The sequence below is a fragment of the Myripristis murdjan genome, chromosome 18, assembly GCF_902150065.1.
Source record: "Myripristis murdjan chromosome 18, fMyrMur1.1, whole genome shotgun sequence".
NCBI classification, from domain to species: Eukaryota; Metazoa; Chordata; class Actinopteri; order Holocentriformes; family Holocentridae; genus Myripristis; species Myripristis murdjan.
In genome coordinates this window covers 10,439,864-10,460,568 of record NC_043997.1, presented here as the reverse complement: position 1 = coordinate 10,460,568, position 20,705 = coordinate 10,439,864, and the positions used below count along the sequence as shown (strand labels likewise).

At 40.6% G+C, this 20,705-nt stretch overlaps 1 protein-coding gene across 2 annotated transcripts; it reads right to left on the bottom strand.

Annotated features, from left to right (window-relative positions):
- Positions 1 to 1,339: 1,339 nt before the first annotated feature.
- Positions 1,340 to 20,677, bottom strand: supt16h (SPT16 homolog, facilitates chromatin remodeling subunit). Of its 2 annotated transcripts, XR_003929815.1 has the most exons (25): positions 20,331 to 20,677; positions 18,838 to 18,930; positions 18,172 to 18,342; positions 16,851 to 17,003; positions 16,499 to 16,645; positions 15,661 to 15,812; positions 14,918 to 15,090; positions 14,153 to 14,243; positions 13,977 to 14,050; positions 13,606 to 13,718; positions 12,893 to 12,958; positions 12,386 to 12,484; positions 12,097 to 12,212; positions 11,452 to 11,605; positions 10,719 to 10,846; positions 10,235 to 10,497; positions 9,511 to 9,629; positions 8,516 to 8,754; positions 7,729 to 7,804; positions 6,788 to 6,957; positions 5,890 to 6,019; positions 5,263 to 5,389; positions 4,585 to 4,659; positions 1,957 to 2,118; positions 1,340 to 1,498 (listed from the first exon to the last, which is right to left on the bottom strand). XR_003929815.1 is itself a non-coding variant. In XM_030076169.1 (24 exons), exons 1-24 carry the CDS (start codon positions 20,394 to 20,396, stop codon positions 2,018 to 2,020), a joined length of 3,096 nt encoding a protein of 1,031 aa, XP_029932029.1. In that variant the 5' UTR covers positions 20,397 to 20,677; the 3' UTR covers positions 1,849 to 2,017. The 2 variants fall into 2 exon arrangements, 1 of the variants encoding a protein (XP_029932029.1); XM_030076169.1 differs by lacking the exon at positions 1,340 to 1,498 and having other exon boundaries at positions 1,849 to 2,118.
- Positions 20,678 to 20,705: the final 28 nt, after the last annotated feature.

The window sequence follows — 20,705 nt, the reverse complement described above, 5'->3', positions numbered from 1 at the left end:
GAGTCAGTCACCCAGTCAAAAAAAAAAAAAAAACCTGGTGTCAGAAGGTCAGACATTAACATATCTTCATAATGACTAAAATGAAAGTATTTGTCTCTGAATGGCACGAGCACCACTGTGACTTTAGGAGGGAATGCTGCTGATGATAACATGCTGTTCATGATGCCTGTAGGCTGTCCTGAGTGTTAGACCGTCCTCACACTGCCGGCCCAAATCTGTGTTTTTTGGCATATCCAGATTGTGTCCAAATTGATTTTGTAAAGTCTAAGCAGCCAACAAAAACCACACGAGACGTGATTTTTGCCAATGAGATCCAAACCATCTTCTGGACGTGGTTTGAAATGGGAATACCAATCGGATTTCTACAGCCGCGTCTCAGTCCGGATGCTCAAACGGGATTTCAGAGCGTCTGTTACGTCACTCGCAAGACGATGACGTCAAATCCTGAGTGATGGAAAAATAAATTGTCTGCCAGCAGCTTCTGTGCTTTTCTCCTGCTTCCACATGCGAAAGCTGCGTCAGTGATGCACGTAGTTACTGATGCCTGTGTCGTCACCATAGCAACCTGCTCCGATCTGATCAGTCGGAAATAACAATGCGGACGGTGTGTCTTACAGATCTGAATTGAGGAAGCAGCTCATCACTCTGGATTTGATGCCGTAGCCGCACACCGTGTTTCAAGTGACAAAAAAAAAGAAAAAAAAGAAAAAAAAAGAAAACAGATTTAGGCTGGCAGTGTGAACGAGACCTGCTCTCCAAAAGACTTTAGACACACAGACACAGGAGTAAAAACTATCTTCCCGGCTATGACCAGTGGAAATAATAACATAACAAGCATAAATTAACAATAGCTGTAACCACGTGCACACAGGCCTACAGTAGATTATATTATAAATGTTATATATTGAAACAGTCTAATATACAACTAATACACTCCGGCTTAAGGATGTTGAAGGCTGTTTCTTGTCTTTAAGCAGCATCAACAGTTTTGTGCTCTCTGAAAAATTCAGTTACAAAAAAAAAACAAAAAACTGGCCATGCTTCCAGCTTTGGTGAGGTTAATTATCACTACAATTAACAGTAAATATATTTATTAGCCAAAGCTGTTAGAAATCAAGGACGTGTACTGGAAAGCGGAGGGACCCTCAGGATGGTCTGAATTGGCCAATTAGAGTTGAATTTTCAGCATATGTGGATTAATATTTGGTCACAATCATTTTTCAATTGAGAACTTTTACTGACTGTTGCAGGAGTTGGGGTTTCAAAGTTTCGCGTCATGTTTGTGGTAACACTGTCCAACGCACGAAAAGAGACATACAAGAAATCAAACCCCACAAAATAAACTACAGTTCCTTTTAATTTTATTACAAAAACAAAAACAGGATTTTCAGAATTACAAGTACAACAATCTACCCAGAATGAAAAAAAAGGACAGAAAGAAGGAAAGGTGGGAGGGAGACAGTGTGTATCGGTGTGTGCATGTGTGTGTGTCTGTGTGCATATAAGTGTACAAATCCCGTTTTTTTAAAAAAAGAAATCTGAAAACAAGAATCAAAAAAACTGCCCCCCTCTCCAAAAAAAAGAAGAAAAGAAACTTAATTAAGAAACTTATTTTTTTCCAACAGAAAAAACAATGTTTGCAATAAAAACCCATTTAAACACACATGCACACACACAGACACGACCCCTGATGGATGGATGGAGGGTGGAAAAACAAAAAGAAAAAAAAAAGGAGGAATGAGGAGGAAAAAAAGAAAATAAAATGAAGTTTGTGTCTACTGTTTGCTGGTACGTTGTTACCATTTCAACACGACACTGACCAACACAAAAATAAGGGGCATCTACTTCTATATACACATTGTGTATCTGCACGTGTGTGTGTGTGTTTGTGTGAGGGGTTATGAGTGAAAGAGCCAGTTGGGGTAGAAGGGGAGGGTCGGCTAGGTTTTGGCAGTATGTGTGTGTGTGTGTGTGTGTGTATGTGTGTGTGAGAGAGCGAGAGAGAGAGAAGGGACATTTAATGCCGCCGTTTCTTCTTGCTGGGCGGAGCTGCTGATCGAACCTTCCTCTTCCTGTTGGAGGTCTCCTCTGCGTCCTCGTAGTGGCTCTCTCTGTCGGCTGCAGGGTGACACGGACCTCGTCAACATTTACTTCATAATCAGAATTAACATGATAACCGAGTAAAAACGACGGTGGAGAAATCTGCAAAGGTGGAATGAGTAACGACGTATAGACTCATACAAAAAAAAAAAAAAACTCTGATTCATCACGTGAGCCACTAGCAGAGTGTGTGTTGGTGTGTGTTCCTGCAGAGACCCTGCCATCTGCCTGGATTTTCTTGTTTTTCTTGGGTGTGTGTGTGTGTGTGTGTAGCTCCCGGCTAATCACAGCACGCGGCGCCAGATTAACAACACGATCACATCCAATAGGATTCTATGAAAATCACATATACAGACTGCAGAATGTGGAAAAATGGGATCTAGCGAGGCGAGAGGACACATCTCGTTCCACAACGAGAGTGAATCTGGGGTTGGCTCTCACCGGCCGGCGAGCACTGAGGGAGAGGAGGAGGATGAAGAGCGAAGCGGTGCTGGCCTGTTTACTATTGGACGGGTGGGTGCCGGCAGCGACGTTACATTTTGGACGGTCATTTCATTCCGTTGCCATCCTAGGAAACGAAAACTAGCTGCTGGTGGTTGATTTTAAACGCTGTAGTAGACAGTTAAAAGGCTCATCAACAACTGCCTCTTTACCGGTCCAAACTAATTTTTTAATTAAAGAGAGAACTGTCCAACTTCGGACCTCTAGTCAAAGAATATCTATAATTTGATCATAAACATTGTTAAATTATAACTACTCGTAATTCCAGTTTGAGAAAGTCACAAAGTCATTTTGAAGAGGAAAAACTTACCGAAAAACAAAGATGATACAAATCTCTTTTAGTGAGGGGAAGTAAATATATCTCAAGTTGGAACTGATTATTCAGAATGATTAATTAATTTCTTGATATCTGCATCCAAGTAGTAGATGTGTAATTAGAGACCCCTTTACACAATGGGATGGCCAAAAGAACGGTGCTAGTGAAAATGTAATTACAGCTACCTGAGATGAAGAACCTGTCGCCATTAATAAATATTGAAAATGGCTCGTCATAAGGAAGCGGTTATTTGTCTTGGTGTGAGGTGGTTTTCTGTCACTGCTGCTGTCAAGTTTGGAATGAGGAAACAAATTTATTCAGGAACCGCAAGGAGACTTTCTGCATTTACGACTTTAAAAGATTATATTCTAGAGGCATGAATGAGAATGTTTATATCTATGTATTATTCTTATTGTTTTAAATATTTACCATGTTTTAGTAAATGTTTCCAAATAAGGTGGAGGTAGGAATATGTGTCTTGTATTATTTTTGCAGGTGAAAAAACAGCGCATCTCTGCACCTGAATGCAGCAAATGTACATTTTCTGTCAGCGGAGTAATCTGTCAGCAGTAATTAAATCCACAGTCGTCAAACGTTCAGAGTCCCTGGCGGGTTAGGCAGCACACACACAGGTCAGCCTGCAGCCACCAGGTCACTACAAACGTCACACAGCAGCATCACTAGCATTCCTCTCCTGAATGAAGGTTAATTGTCCCAGTCTAAGTGTCTAATGACGTCTTCAGTCACTAAATGGACTGTGGGCGGCAACGTTTATGACCCTGTAAGCTGCTGTTTCTTCACAACAAAAAACTGTTTCGTCCACAGTTACATGACTGAAAACCCCGGTGTCCCTCACGCACACAACTATGACGTCAGTATTTTATAAAATGCCATAAAGTTTACAAAGCTTATCATCGGGGAATTTGTGACCTCAGTATTTTACAATTGGTCGCCTTTGATTTGAACCAGATTAGTATTATCAGGAGCTTTTTTTTTCTTCACCAAGTGTAAGAATTTGGGGACGTGAAGAGACCGTCTTTCCACTGCGATGACATCATCCTTACCGTCTAAAGCTGTGCTGGTCAACTGGCGGCACACGGGCCACACCCGGCCCAGAAGAAACCTCCAAGTGGCCCGATAAGCTTTTATTAAATAGGTTATGTTGGTAGCAATTTGAAGTGTATCATTTTGTACAAATTACTTGTCAATAGCAGCAGTTACAGCATTGCACGCATGGTCTAAAATTTGCATTAAGCTTCTCTGCAAGCTTTTCACACACGAGTAAAAGTGACTGACAATACTTCAGTGCCTTTGGACTGCGCTGACATCTTACAAGACAAAAGTCACCACTCTCATTCAGATCTAAAATTGTCATCTCTCCCACTAAGAAAGTAGTAGGAGGCGCTGTTGTTTGTGTTTGTGTGTGTGTGTTTTTGGTTACTGTTAATGCCATATGTTATGGTTCTGTGCATTGACTGCTGTCTATCTACATTTCCTGGGTTTAAAATCTGACCCAACTGAATCTGTCATTCAATAGCCCTGGTCTAAGATACATTCTTCATAATTTGAATTTTTACTCACTAAAAAGTAACTTCTAACAGACCTATGATTCTCTGTCTGAGAGCTACAGTTTATGTGATCGATGCACATCAGTTCCAGATACAAACCTTTCCTGGCTTCCTCCTCCAGCTCGTCCCAGTCTTTGCCGCTCTCCTCCTCGCTGCCCAGCGACGCGCTGTAGTCTGGAGAACAAAACATGCACCAAGTTTACAAAAGCACGCACATCCAAAAGACGGACAGATGATCATGTGGAAAAAGTAGAGTAGACGAGATAATAGGCTCCTATAAATGTTCAACAGGAGCCTTTTATCTAGTGTATGGAGGAGCAAACATCACAGAAGACAAAGAACTGTGTGTGAATAATTGTCAGCAGGAGATTTGAATTAAAGCTGGTAGACACTAACCTCTGCGTCATATCCTGGTTACATGTGCCAGCAAGTCATGTTTCATATATGTACACACGTAACTTCCATTTTAAATCTGGTGATGTAAATATCCATTGATGCACTAGAGTTAAATGTGTGGATGTGCCTATTAAACTTGAGTGGTAAGCAAAGATAAAATTCGTCACAGAATTCAGGTACTCAAAGGGACAAAACACTCAAAGGGAACTTGGCTTGGGCCAAAAAAAGGAATTGCAAGTACCTTTTTTTTTGTTTTGATATCAGATTGGTGGAGTTGACATTGTAACGTCCGGTGATAAACCCCAACCCGTCTACTGCTCAGTTAAATAATCGCTCTTTGACCCTGGTCTGGTTGGTAAGAAAAACAAGAGTGGGATGTACCGGAGTCCTCCGTCTCTGAGTCATAGTCCTCGTCACTGTCTTCTTCTTCGTCCTCATCCTCTTCTGCAGAGGGGTTAAACGTCTCATCCTCCATTTCTGACTCGGAGTCCTCCTCTGCACCACTTCCCTGAGAGGAGGAGACAACAAACAAGAGGTCAACACACACAAATAATGATTATACCAGTACTACTAATAATAAAATAACAATGAACAACAGGGCAAGATACACTGCTACAAATATTTGTTATTCAGGATTATTTCCAAATAATTCAGAAATAAAAGGTGAACAACTGCTTTTCCAAATCAGCTGGTAAAGGGGAAGCAAAATAACGGAGTTAAATTAGTTCAATAAATCACCAGATTAAGGAACCTCCATGAGACTGATGGCAACTTTATGAAGGTTTTAAAACTGAATCACAGCAGATTAAATTTTTCTGAATCTCTATTTTCCTAATCCAAGTGAAGAAGAAAATGTGCATTTAATAGCTGTTGCCAAACTTTGGTCTCCTCGTACACACCTGCCCGCCAACAAGCAGGTGTGCCAAAGTTTCACTGTTTCAACAAACCAATCAAAAACCTGAAGCACTTTTCCATCGCCGTGGAAACCGGCTGCTGAGCCATTCCTACCTCGCTCTCCGGGTCCAAGAACGACCAGCCGCCCTGCTCGAAGAAGCCCTCCGGATCATCAACTATGGTCTTCATGATCTTGGTCCAGTTCAGCGACTGAACTCCTTCTGTGTACTTGATGTCACACGAGCTGGAGGGAGAACAAAATCAAACTAGTTACAGCGCCTCATCTTGGATTTGTCATTCACTGAAATGAGCAGTGGTGCTTTCGTTGTGTGTTTGTGGGCAGATCTGTTTGAAGCTCAGGATTCATATGTGAACAAGCAGTGCAACTTGTATTATCTAATGTAAATGAAAATATTTAACCCCTTAATGTTCTGTCAGTCCTGGCTTACTGTCTTTCAGAGGGTGAAGAAAAAAATGCACATCTTACAGAAATGTCAAACGTTTTTGATGCCAAATCGAAGCATTCTTTTTTCTGTGGTGTTCCTCAAAATCTTGGTGTCCTACTGTTGTATTTTGGAGGGATTTCTGACCATTTTTATTAATTCTCAAGTGGCCAGAAATAGTTACATTTTTGCACTCAATCTGTGTATGAAATGGTGTCAACCTAAGAACTGCTACAACAACTTAGGACACATGATTGATCATGGAGGTGGCTATCATATGCTCCCAGCTTCACGTTTTAACTCTTATACACTCTAAATAAATGCAAAATTAAATAGGTATCTAAACAAAACAATGTTTATTACACATTTATGACTGTAATAACTTGACAGCCAGTGCTGAGCTGTATCCCAAATCAATGTTTAGCTTCCCAGCTTCCAGATGACGTTCACCACACCTGACACTTCTATGTGTCACCTGCTGTTGATCTTCTGTTTCCCACTGAAGAGTCCTCCCTCCCAGATGATAATTACTTAGGGGTTTCCTTAGCTGCGGCATCACGCCCACTTACTTGAGCCACTCCTTGATGGGGTCCAGGGAGTTGACGGGCACGGCGTTGATCATGGTGACCTTCTTGTTGTAGTCCTTGTAGACGATGACCACGTCGAAGTTCTTCAGGTGAAACTGCACGCGCTCAAAGTGCACCAGCTCCACCTCGTCCAGGGTCACCACGAAGGGCGGCTGGCGAGAAAGAGAAGAATAAATAAATAAATAAAATAAGTAAAGTTTAGGTTAAGTGGCACAACTGGTGTACTGTATAAAACCAAACTACAAGTCAAACTTACATGATGGTCAGACTACCAGTCTTTGAGCACAAATACTACATTTTTTTTTTTTTTTTTTTTAAAACAGTCACATACTTTGTGCTTTCTTCTGTTACCAGCTAAAAAGATGTTTGATGTACTGTTATTTATTTATTTATTTTTCTGCATTCCAACTCTTAAATTGGTTAGCAAAAATTTTACAGAACCATGTGTGTGGGTCAATTTAGCAAAAAATAATTCCAAATCTATTACATGGCATTTCATTGCAATTTCCATACATATATTTTTTTTTCCAAATATCAATTCATAAATGCTGCACTGAAACTACAATAATCACTTGTGTATTTGGGAGATGTGAACATTTGAGTAAGTGTTCCCTAAATCTGACCTCATGTCCCAGCAACCAACATGACATTTTTTGTTTGTGCATATAAATGTTGCTAAAGCACATATTTTTTTATTCCACTTAAACTTTTATATATTTTTCCCCTCGATAACTTCAGCAACTGCGACTTAATTTCCCCCCTAGGATCAATAAAGTAATTTTGATTCTGATTCATCAGTTGGCCTGGGGCAGATTTTTTTTTTTTTTTTTTTTAAATATCTAGTATTTAAAAATTCAATGATGTTTCTATGATGATGGGTAATTTCTGCAGCTCTCTCATGAATATTCAGTGTCGTCACTCACCCACTCAGTAACATTGACAAGGGAACTGGATGTTGGTTGTAGGAGACATGTACTCCTGTAGGGGGCGCCCTGGAACCTGAAAACAAGATACACAATCCAAACAACCTGACAGTTAATCCATGTGGAAACTTTATGTGAGCCATCAGCTTTTCCCCCCCTCCTATTCTGCCTCTGCTTTACAAGGCCATTTTTAAATCACTTGGAAGTTCAATGTTTGTTGGATTAGATCAAGAAATTATAAAATGAGCAAATTCTGGAAACTCCAATCAAGCATGGCTGGTTAATGCCAAACTAATTTCAGCAGGACTGGAAGATATAATCATGGAGTCAATCTGCTGCGACTCGGGCTGCGCCACACTCTGAATTTCCTCAAGTCAAATCAAGATTCAGCGGTTCAACACAACAATTTGCACTTTATTTATTTCTTATAATTTCCAGTATTTCTAGCCATCAGAAAATGCAATGGCACAAGTTTAGTGTTGATTAGCACATTTTAACAATAATCCAAGCAATTATTATCACTCATAATCAAATGCAGGGTCATTAAAAAAAAAAAAAAAAAAAAAAAAAAAGCAGTTAAAATCTCAGCCAGCTGCAAAAAAGATTTTAACTGGCAGCTAATTTGAATCACCGTGCAGCTTTGTTGGAGTAATAAGACAGCACACACATGTAAGTCTGGGTAAATTAAGCTCTTATAACTAACTTGTTCATGTTTATTTTGTTTTTTAACATGAAGACAATTTCAACAGGTTAGGCCTCAACAGACCGAACTCCCGCTGCGACTCACCCCAGGTCTCTGAAGGGAACCTCGAACTCCAGTTCCTCTTTAGTCAGCGTCTCCACCTTCTCGATGAAGTTCTTGAACGCCGACTTGAGCTTGTGCCTCATCTCCCGCTCCATCTGCTCGGCGTACAGGTCGTCGCGGTCGTGCATGTGCTGGTGCTTGCCCAAGTCCGTGGTGATCTCCCCGACCTCCGTGTAGAACTGGACGTCCGTGTGGCGCTTCTTGCCGAACATGATGGCGTTCTGGATGGGAGAGGAAGGGGGTCAGAGTGAAATATCCAACATGTGGGGAAAAAAACAAAACAAAACAAACCAAACCTGAGAAAGGCATTAAATAAAAATAAATGTAAAAAACAAACAAACAAACAAACAAAAAACTAAATAAATAAAAAAATATACATAAATAAATAACCATACAGAAAATATTTTAATATAAAATAGACCAATATTAAAATAACTAAAAACATTAAAACTAATATAACCATGATAATAATAACTATAAAATATAATACAATAATTCTCATAAGAAAATTAGGGGGAAAAAATCTTGCAATATAAACAATAATAATAATAGTAAAAAATACTAAAGGGTGTAAAATAAGACTGCCAACATTCAACTTATTTATTTTGTATTCTATGAAATTAACTGCTTTACTTGCTATAAAATTAGTGTATTTTCAATTGTGACCTTCTTCTGCACCAGTAGGCATAAATGAAAAATTTCAACCAATAAAGAGATGGTCCATGTGGCTATCAAACAAACAAACAGTTATTCTATTGGTTTACACTTCTCTATGTTATTGGCCTGTCCCAACCACTTGATAACAGGAAATAAATAAATCATGGAAGAAAAATACCTTAGTTTTGGCTTTAAAACTAACAAAACAAAAATTCAAGGAGGCTCCTTCCCAGGCACACACACACACATTATTTCTGCCTGTGTGTCTGCACATGCACTGTAGCAGGATGGGCAGAGGGACAGACAAATGAAACACACACCTTGAGGTGGAAGTGCAGTACGATAATCATTTCCCCGTCACAGGGCTGGAAGATGGAGTGCTTGATGTTGTTGTAGAGGATGTCCACTTTGTCTCCGCGGACCGACGTGAAGCGGAAACCTGGCCGGGGAGAGCATCCAAGTATCAGGTTAGTTAACAAATCCAACTAAATGAAGAGATGTAGCTGCAGTGTACGATGGACCTCTTGCTCCCTCTACCAGGACAAAACCTTGTTTCTATTTGAACTGTCTCACAGACTTAAGCTGACATCTGACAGTACAGAATATTATGACATTTGCAGTTTTTATCTTAACATTTGTATGAGCTGGTGCAATTCCTAAATGCCTAGTACTACTAGGAAAACCGATTTCTGCAGTTTTTCTTTGATGTAGCCTTGTTTTTCTTAAGCTTGGATTTGATTAAAAGTCTCAAAAAGTTGAACTTTTAAAGCTGCAGCTAATGGCTAATTACTTGTATAACTGCTGAACAGTTACACAGAGTGGCAGTAGTCGTGAGGTAATTTTGAAACACACAATTCTGCGGAAATTCATTTGCATTAAAATGTTTATTTCAGGAGATTTTAGAAGAATTTAGAATAAAAAAAATTTATAAAGAACAGATTTGTTGGAAATTTTGGACAATTGTTTAACAGCCCAAATTCCCAAGCTGCAGCTGACCATGACCTCTGACCCCCCTGTGAAAAGCAGGACAGCAGCCTCGCTCACCGTTGGTGTGAGCCTCCAGCGAGCCCTGCATCCTCTTCTGGGCGATGTTGGGTCGGATGTAGAGGTCTTTGAGCTTGGGGTTGCTGCGGTTGAGGTTGATGACCAGCGAGTCCTGCTTGACGATGCCCTCCTTCTCCTTCTCCTCCGCCTCCCGCGTCTTGTAGCGCTTCTGCACCTCCTTGATGATGCGGAAGGCGTTCTGCAGGTTGGTGGAGGGCACCGACGTGTCGCCGGGGGCCTTCAGGTTGGATGCGCGGTACGTGCTGAAGTCAGATAAGGAGATGAAACGATTTGAGACGGGTTACATGCCTTAGGGTGGCTGAACGGAGGAGGAAATCAATTTTAGGACTTTAAGATTACCAGATGGAATCAAACTTTTTTTAAAAATCATGCACCATGGATCAAACAGCCCAAGTCAGAATTGGGACATCCAGCAAGCTAATAAAAAAAATCCAATGCTGATATGCAAATGTTTCACACTCACATTTCTTTGACAAATGTGGCGTCGGGGTTGGGGAAGATGTTTCCCTCGTGGCGTCCCAGGGAGCTGCCGGGGACGTAGAAGTTGATCCTCAGGTAGGTGTAGTCGCCCTCTACCGACATACTGATGTTCTGGACGGGAGAAAAAAAAGAAAAAGAAAAAGGAAAGTGATGTAAGAAAGGAGGAAAAAGACAACAGACAGTCAACAGAAATAGACGCCTGGCCTGGATGTAAACGTGAATGCTCCAGTTTACAGTCGGACATTGTGCATTTTTTATTATTAACTTCTGTTGCAAAGAGAATATTCTTTATGCAAACCAAGGGCAAAAATCATCATGGAAAAATAAAATGTAAATAAGCCAATCAATCAATAAATATTACAAACAGAATGCCAAGCAAGTCTTCAGTGATCAAGGTGTCACCAGAAACGTACTTAGAAACATGCGGACTTACTTTCTGTATTAATTAATAGATTTCACAATTAATTGCAATTGCATGCTATATGAAAAAGCCATAGGAAGTGCAGTTTCTTTTATACACCCTGTAACTGTGTATAAAAGCCTGCAGCTTCTCTTTGTGAAGTTGCTTTCTTTATCCTGGTCTCTGCTAGAAGACGGTGAAGTTGAACAGTGAGACGACACGAGGTCACGACCGCTAATCAGTGGATTCATTTGTAACTGGCTCCCAGTAACAGGATCACGCCAACAGGCTGAGCACGCGGTGGGTGTGAGCGTACCTTGATGGTGGCGATGTGGAAAGGCGTGGCGATGCCGAAGACGGGCATGACGACGGTCTCGTATTTCTTGTCGATGAAGATCTTCATGTCCCTGATGTCTTTTTCTCTGGGCATCTGGGACACGTTCTTGTAGGAGACGTTTGATTTTCTGGCCCTGAGGCAACCAGAGAGTTGAAGTAATTAATGATCAGATAACTTGGTCACATGACTGAGAACGAGGCTCATGAATTCACTCATTTGCATATAAAAGTCAATGATAAAGCTTCAGTGAAACAGGCCGGGGCCAAGAGCACCTCAGTGAAGCGAGTGACTGTTTTGAGTCATTTATCAAGTTTAAAAAAAAAAAAATCAACACTTGACAGTTATACCTTGAAGTCAGAAAAACTTAAGACTTTTTTTTTTTTTTTTTTTTTTGCTTTCACCATTATAAAATAAAAACCTTTGGGATTATTTTCACTGCTTGTTGGACTACATAAGCATTATAATCTTAGTCGAAATGGAATTTTCTCTCTGTCAATTGATGACGAGTGATGTTTAGCTTTAAGTGAAGTCTCGCCCAACAAAACAAACTAAAACAAGTGTCTACAAATGTCGTTATGGTTAAAACCCCACATTTCTCATGAGCTAAAGTCTCCCCGGACTCACTTCTGAATCTGCTGCTCTCCTTTCTGCTCCGTCAGACGGCGCTTGGCCTCCTCGTTCACCTGATTGGCCAGCTCCTTCTGATGAGCTCGCCTCTTCTCCTCCGCTGTCATCTCATTCTGAACAGTTAAAAAAGAAAAGGTAACCATATAAAGACACTGGAATCATGATTGTTTAAAACAGGATTTAAAAAAATGACTTCCAAAACCAAATCATTAGCTGATTGATGAACTGTGAAGGAAAACTGCACTGCAACACACACACACACACACACACACACACACACACTTACCCTGGTTCTGTCTGCCAGAAGAGCTGCACCTCGTGCTCCTTTGCCCAGAAGCTCCTCAGCATCATCTGCCTCTTCATCCTCATCTTCCTCGTCATCATTCTAAAAAACAAAACACCAAACACATGTAATGTCATGTCATTTAATGTTAAGCCAATTAAATCTCATCCAATTGTTCTCAGATGCTTTCTGTTAGCTGATTGACTGATTTTTAACTTTTTAAAACTATTTTCTTTCTTTATTTATTTTATGTCCCTACCATTTTTATATGCTCTTATCTTGTATTTCTTCCTTCCGTTTTCTGTTCATTTTTTAAAGCACTTTGAACCACCGATGTGTATGAACTGTACGACACAAAAACATTTGCTTTCTCATTCATAAGACTGATGTAGACATGAATTATTTCAAAAAACAGACAAGAGCAAATGAGAACCAAAACTGCCCACTATTATTTCCAAAACAAATCAAAGAAAGTACATTTTTTTAATAAAACAGCATGCAAAGACTTACCTTGAGGAATATTCCCACATTCTTGATCTTTTTCTTGACAGGTGTGAGTATCGTGGCAGCTTCCTCCTGTTACACAAACACATTTCAGTGCGTCTGCTACAGATGCACACTAATGAAACGAACGCAACGTCATCAAATGTAAAGCCAAACTCTGAAAATACTGAACAGTGTCAAACTGTGTGTACTTAACACGATGCATGAAAACTCACTCATATCATGGAGATCAGTATCACTTAAAACTTGTGGCTGTTAATTCCTTACTTTTATTTTCTTATCAGAATTTGACTATTTAAAAAAAAATGCTTTTATGCTTTTTTTTTTTTAATAATTACCAGGGCTGTCACTCTTTCATGCACAGCTGGGTATAAATGAGAACTGAGGAGGCATCAGCTGCTAAAAATATGTGACATGAACCGAGGAAAACATTTGAACGTGTTATTTTCTAGGATTTCACGAAAATTTAAAGGACATTTTTGTATCAGCAATTTTCCAGGAGTTTTCCAAGACTGGAGACCCAATCTATCAATTCCCAAGTTTTCCAGGATTTACAGGAACCCTGATCATGTTTTATTCTTCTTTTTAGTGCAATTTTTCCGTGAGGTTTCCTTGCACTTTTCTATGTGGTTTTGTAAAGAACATTATAATCCTATTTTGTGAAGCACTGTCATGAAATAAGAAAACCAACAGGGGAAAAAAGTCAAAGTGTATCTCACCTCGTTGATCTGTACACTGTCTCCGATAAACAGAGCGTATTTCTTCTGCTCCTCCTTCTTCCCCTCTTTATTCACCATGTCAGAAAAGCCCAGACTGATACTCAACACCATGCCTGATAGACACACACACACCAACTTCAGTTATTACGGTCCATCAAAATGGATTTATTAGTTGTGATTCTGTACAAGAGTAACTTTTTTTTAAACCCAAAAACATGTCAAATTAATTTTGGCCTTGATTAAAATTCCCCTCAACAGTGTAATTTAATAGCCAACAGCATTAAATAACACTGAATATTGTCAGTGATTTAATTTTGCCAATAAAATAAAGCTGCGTATCGCCAAATACAGCAATGAGGTAATGTTCTCACCTTTTTTCAGCTTGTACTGGTTTTTACCGTTCAGAACCAAAGAGCCCTCTCTGAACTCAATTCCCATGGCGAAACTACAACAGGAAAAGGCAAAATGAGCACGAGACAGAGGTGAGTTAATGTGTGCGAGTACACAGAGAAGTGAGTGATTGAGTGTGTGTGTGTGTGTGTTTTACCCGAGGTTTTTGGTGAGCTTGGCGACGAGGTCTGGCTTCTCTTTCTTGACGTACTCCACGACAGCGTTGTAGGCGTCGCAGATCTTCACCCCTGTTAGCGAGACGGAGCAAGTTTGACATGATTTAAGATCATTTCATATCAGGTATCACAGTTTCTTTTTTTTTTTTTTAAGACAAATATGAATGAAATTTACAATTCATTTTAATGGGGTGGTAAACCCAGTTAAAACAGGGATTTTCTTATTCTTGAGTAGCATCCTCATCATCCACCAAGATTTTAAAGATCCTAAAAGTCAGGGGCTGTATTACATTTTTATTATTTTATTGGCTGTTTTAAGGGTCTGCATGTTCCACAGTAACAGCCCAGCTACCTTCCAGCAGGCCCAGGTGGGCTCCGGTTTCTGATAAGACCAACCAACCGTGCAGCAAAATGAAAATATCCCGCTGTGCAGGGAAACAGGTGCAGCTGAAGAGTCAAACGGGGGCGGGAGGAATAAAAAAACTGAGGCTGTGCTCTGACTGGACGGCTCAACTCTTAATGTGTGAAAGTAGCTTTTAATCCATTGACTCAGAGGAAACCAGCTAAGAGGCCTCTCTCTGCATGGAAAGGACTTCAGAATCTCAGTTTCATATTTTTTTTTTTTTTTAAAAACACACCCAATGACAGTGTAAAAAAAAAAAAAAAAAAAAAAAAAACATTTTAATGAGAAAGCTACATATTTTAAGTTCACCATCCTGTTAAAAAGCTCACACTCCTGAACCCACCGTGTTTGAGCTCCTTGAGCAGCTCCTCCTCCACCTGCAGCAGGAAGTTGTAGTTGTCCTGCATCTCCTGTGGCGGGTCCACCATCAGGGTGCGCACCAGGTTGGAGCAGTACGACTTGTAGCGGATCCCCATGGCACATGTGATGGCACCGAAGTGCATGTGGTTCTTATCGCTGGCGTGAAGAGGGCAGATTGTCAGGTACAATAATTATCACACATCATACTAATATAATGAAAAATGTCACATTGCCATTATTTTCAGTCACGACAACAGCAATATGATATTTTTCCTTTAATAATGCAGTTCTTTTTGCTGTGGTCTGTACCAAACTAACATGTACTGGAGAGTATGATCTGTAGCACCCTGAAACCTATTATTTATTTATTAATTACACATTTTACACAAAAAATCTATAGTTCCTGCAAACTGAATATTGCACTTGGAACAAATGTAAACAGAAACACAAATTCAACTATGGAAAACCTTTTAGGCATCATATTTTCCTGTAAGATTAAACTGTGATTAAACATCTGGTCACCACCAAATTGTTTTGTAACTATTTTTTAATATTGTGTTAACTGACTAAACGGTAAAGGATGTTTCATCACAGAGAGAGGCAAAAACACTATTTACTACATTTTTTTTCCTGTGTCAGGTTTTAAAATTCTGTGTGTAACTTTCATATCATCCAAAAGCGGGCTGAAACATCACACTTCATCCCAGCCCAGACAGGGGAATCTACCTGACAACGCTGAACTTGAGGCTGTAGTTTCCTCCGCTCTGGATGATAGGGGGGTAACACATCTCTACCGTGGAGGGGTCGGCGCCGCCCAGGTACTTCTTCTCCTCGATCGCCTTCTCCACCGACTCCGCCAGCTTACTGTGGCGCACTTTCTGTAAGGCGGGAAAATAACACGCCAAAAAACATGAGGCTACATTGTGTCGGTTCAGTTTTTATTAGAAGTGTGAAATCTTGAGACAAAAAAAAAGCAAACATGGGCAGTATTTGAGTATTTAGCGAGTTTTATCATGGCACGGTCTAAATGTTGTTTGAAATGGCTTTTCTGCTCTGCAAGTAATAAAATTCTGGAGGAAACCATCAAGAATATAAATTGTTCAAAACTGGCAATACTGAACATCTGCAGAAATTATCCGCTGAAGCCACTGCCAACTTCAGTACGTTAATAATGGCAATATATCAGCTAACGAGGGGTGGAGCACAGGAGGAAAAAATATGCTACATTTCAAGGTCACGTACTAATAATATTAACAACAGTAGTAATAATTTAGTACTGACAAAGTAAAAATTGGTTTAAATGACTAGTATTTCTGGTGCCGACTAGAAGGCCCAGTAACATTTCTTAACAACCATCATCCTCACTACAGCGCGGTGCCATTCATATCTGAACTGCAATAAACTAGGAGGGATTTTTCTAAATGTTCATAAGGAATTTTATCAATATTTATTTGAATTCACACCACAACCCGCCCTCAGTGTAGTGAAATTTGGCACCAATTGTGAATAGGTACTCGGTCAGTAGCCTCAGAGAGCAGAGTTCAGACCAAACCCTCCTCCTCACCTCGTCTGCGTCCACGATCTCCATGACGCGCTCCTTGAAGAACTTGGAGTAAACCTCGCTGGTGACAGCTGCTGCCTTCTTCATCAGGGCCAACTCCCCGTCCTCCTTCACCGCCATCGTGTAGGCGACCACGGCGCTGATGTCCACCTGCAGGGACGGGACAGAGAATAGAACGTGACGGAGGAGAAACCACGGAGGGAGAAGGCAGCGGGAGAGTGGACGCTCGTGCTTGTAAATGTAAAAATCACTGATGTTTCCCTGAGTTTCCAAGACTAAAATGTTGGATTTCCATTACCTCTATGAACCTAATGTGACCTGAAGTGTCAATGTGCAATTTTGACGTGCGTCTCACCTTCTCCAGTCCCTCGGCGGTGATGGTGTCGTTCCAGCTCTTCATGTACTCCCCGGGGAATTTGTCCTTGCTGAAGACTCCCACCGTTTTCCCTTCTTTGCTGCCTCTGATGGCCTCGATCATCTTGTCAAAGTTGGCCTTGTTGCTTTCATTCTGGTGAAACGTGACAGTGGAGGCATCGTCAAGACACTTTCAATCATCACATTTGTTTGCATTTATTTGAAAACTGAGCTACATGAATCTGTCATGGCAGAGCGGTGCAGCTTGCTTGGTAGTGCAGAACATACTGACACACCAAAAAAGGACAGCACATTCTGTTTGTAGTAATTCGTTTGGCTACTATCAAAGACATTTTTGGTTTTCCAGGCTGTGAGTTTGGCAGATTTTAAAATCCTCATTCCTGAAGACACTCATATCGATGCTGCGTGCTCTTTAGGCCATAAACCACAGCGGGCAGCTGCTCACAGATCTTACAGATCATTTTTGCATCTTATTGCGCACTTTTACAATGTCGTATACTAGGACTGCACAATTTGGACAAAACTCCAAACCTTGATATTTATGCAGAATATTTTGATAGTGACGCAATATATGATATGACTATGGGTTCACACTTTGTTAAAAATTTTCAGTTAGCAACAGCGAAAATTAGTTGTAGGGTAGTTGTGGCATACTGATGGTGTCATCTGAACATCTGGTGTGCATCAGTGTTCAGCAGGTGACTAGTGTGTGCACGATAAAACGGATGCTGCTTACAAAAATGAAGTGAAACAACCAAATATAAAAAGATATCTGCATGCTGGATTGATGCTGTGGTGCTTATTAGTCAGCCTGGTGCATACCAAACTTTGATAAATAAACTCAAGGGGAAGTAACAAATCTTCTGTCTCTAAAGCTGGCTGCAAAACAGTCACACCTGAGTCCCTTTATAACCCCAAAATGAGGAGCCAGACTGAGGACAGAGGTAGGGCTGCATGACACTTTACTGTAATATAGCAGGAATATTATTAAGTAGTTTACATTTTTCAGCAAACAAACATTTTAACCAAAAACTGACAGGTGCTGCTTAAGATTTTCTGTTTGGGCCTTTAATTAAATACTTTTTTTTTTTTTTTTTTTTAAATTCAGAGTATCATGTTCAGGAGTCACCACTTTGACAAAACAACCGCAGCCTCTTGCGATTTAGAAACTGAAGTAGCTCATATGATTTATTCTATTTGTTTTGATTAACTGTGTGACTTGTTCAACTGTGGGTTTTGCTTATGCGGCCGATCTCAGGCGAGCACGGCTCTGTGTGCCTCCATATCGTCACATGAGTTACCTTTTCTCTGGTGAGCAGGGTGATGGGCGGGACACCGTTGGCGTTCTCGTTGCCTTTGGTTATGGCCACCTGTTTGAGGAACTCTACTTTCTTCTTGCTGGCCAGGAAGATGATCTTGTTCTCGCAGAACACCATGATGGTGTCCGTCAGCTCGTAGCCGAACAGCCAGGTCTGGGGACAAAGTCAGAAAAAAAAGAAGGAACAAAAAATTACAAGAGAAACATGGACAGAAATAATCGATTCAATCAGGACTACGTTGTGGCCACAGAATCAGGTTCATGAAACTACAATGAGGAAGAGAGTGGATGCACATCTACACAACACAGACATCACTTCAATTTTTAAAACACATTGCCTATCACTCAGTAGGGCTGGAATGATACATTTATCACCCGATTCGATACTATCACAACACTTGAGTGCCTATTTAGATGTGTTGTGTGCCTACAAGTATTGCAATTTGGTATTACAATTTATTGCGACTTTTGTTTTTTGAATTATCCTCTTGTTTGTGGATGTTTGCGCTCCAAACTGCATCTGGAGGTCAGAGGTCAAGCAGCTCCCTGCCTGTTTCCTGATCATAATCACCCACTCCCTCAATATAAGACATTCTGAGTAATAATAACCACGTGTTATAATACAGCCTCAACACCTGACATGCTGTACCTGTAAGGCTGTGGACTTGGCGTAGACAATTTCCTCGTCCACTCCGACAGACACCACGATGGCATCCACTTTGCCGAATTCATCTTCTCCTTTCTGTGAAAACAAACATTGAGAGGTGAAAAAAAAAAGTTATTTAGATTACCTTACAGTTACATATGATGCATTAAGACTTCAGCAGTGCAACATCCCTGTGTATGTAAGCATGTTTTTTGTACATATGCTAAATTTCTTATTTTATATTTATTGTTGTAATATTTTTAAGGATTAATGCACATTTTTAGACATAATGCACACACTTTTAAACAAATTTCTAAGGCACATATTATTACAGTTCCGATAATTTAATTCTTCTCTTGAGAATTTGACCAACTGCAACTAACAAAATTTCCACTCAGGGTAAAGTATTTCTGAATCTGACATAAATTCAGATCGCAGAAGCAAACAGTTATGAATTCATTCAAATACAACAGTATATTTGAAAAATGTAGTTTCAGCTAGTCAAAGTGATGTTTGTGGTGAGCAAAAGCAGGTGCTCAGATGCGTGTCAGAATCCAGCTCACAGTTAAAACACCACTCATGTGTGTATGAAGTGTGTATAAAGTTCAGCACCTGATGCTAAATCAACTGCTGCGCTCATCAAGTTGGATTAACACTTTTTAACATGCCAGCGACACTGAAACACTAGAAAATCTTCATAATAAACGAAAAACATGTGCAGATGATCAGACTAGTCGCTGGTTAGCTCTGCATGACTGGGCTGAATTATCAACGTCAAAGCACCAAAAACACGGCTAGCGACCACATGAGAGGAGAAATTTAACAGCTACAGTGCTACTTTTACTTCAAGCCGTGCTTTGGCTTGAAATAAATAAAGTAAACTGTACTATTTAGAGACTTTAGCCGGATGTGCAGGTACATGTTGCACATGTACATGCAGTTGGGATGCTGGCGTTAGTCCGAGGCTAGATAGCAGATAGCAGCTAGAAAGTGTTAGCACAATAGCTCATCGACAAACACTTTAACCAGGCATGTCGAGAAATCACGTGTGACCCCCTAATAATAATAATATTTTTCTGTAATTATGTGCTGGTACGCAGATGTGTTTACCACCCAATTACATGGCCAATAAGTTAGCCAGCTAGCGCGCTAACATGAGGTAGCTGGAAGTCTGTCCGTTGGATTTAGCACTAAGGCTAGCTACGATGTTCACTGGTGTTATGAAATGCGAGTCAAAATCAAGTGGAGGCTCAAATTGTGATTGTGTTTTCCGTGCAAACTCCATGATGGATAAAGAGAAGCATCACGGCTCAGGCTGAAAACAAAGTCAACACGCACGGTTGGGAAAAAAAAACGGCTAACGGCTAAAAACGGCTAACGGCTAAAAGCGGCTAACGTTACTAGCGGCCAGCATCCTACCAGCCACTTTTCTGTGTTTTAGCACCAAAACCGCAGACATCTTCACTTGGTTACGCGGGTCAAATCGTTTGCTTTACCTTCCAGTTGCCGTATAATCGCTTGATCCGGCGGTAGTAGGCCTCCTTGTCTAAGTTCACCGCCATAGCGACCGCTGTGCGCCGTCAGAGCCCGGCTGGCTGGCTGGTAGCAGGCCGGATGAGGCTCCCTCCACGCCTCGGACACAAGCTGCTTCCCCTCGGATTTCACTATAAAGGCCCGTGGACCACACACACACAGACACTCACACACAACGTAAACAAACAGGTTAACCCCCCCACAAAAGTTAAAATGCACACACACCGAATTAAAACCGGCTATACTTTTAATATTTAATACACAAACAAGGATGAACTGCGCTCCCTCTGCACGCACTGCCACGCACAAACCAATCAGTTGTAATTAATTCCCCTGTT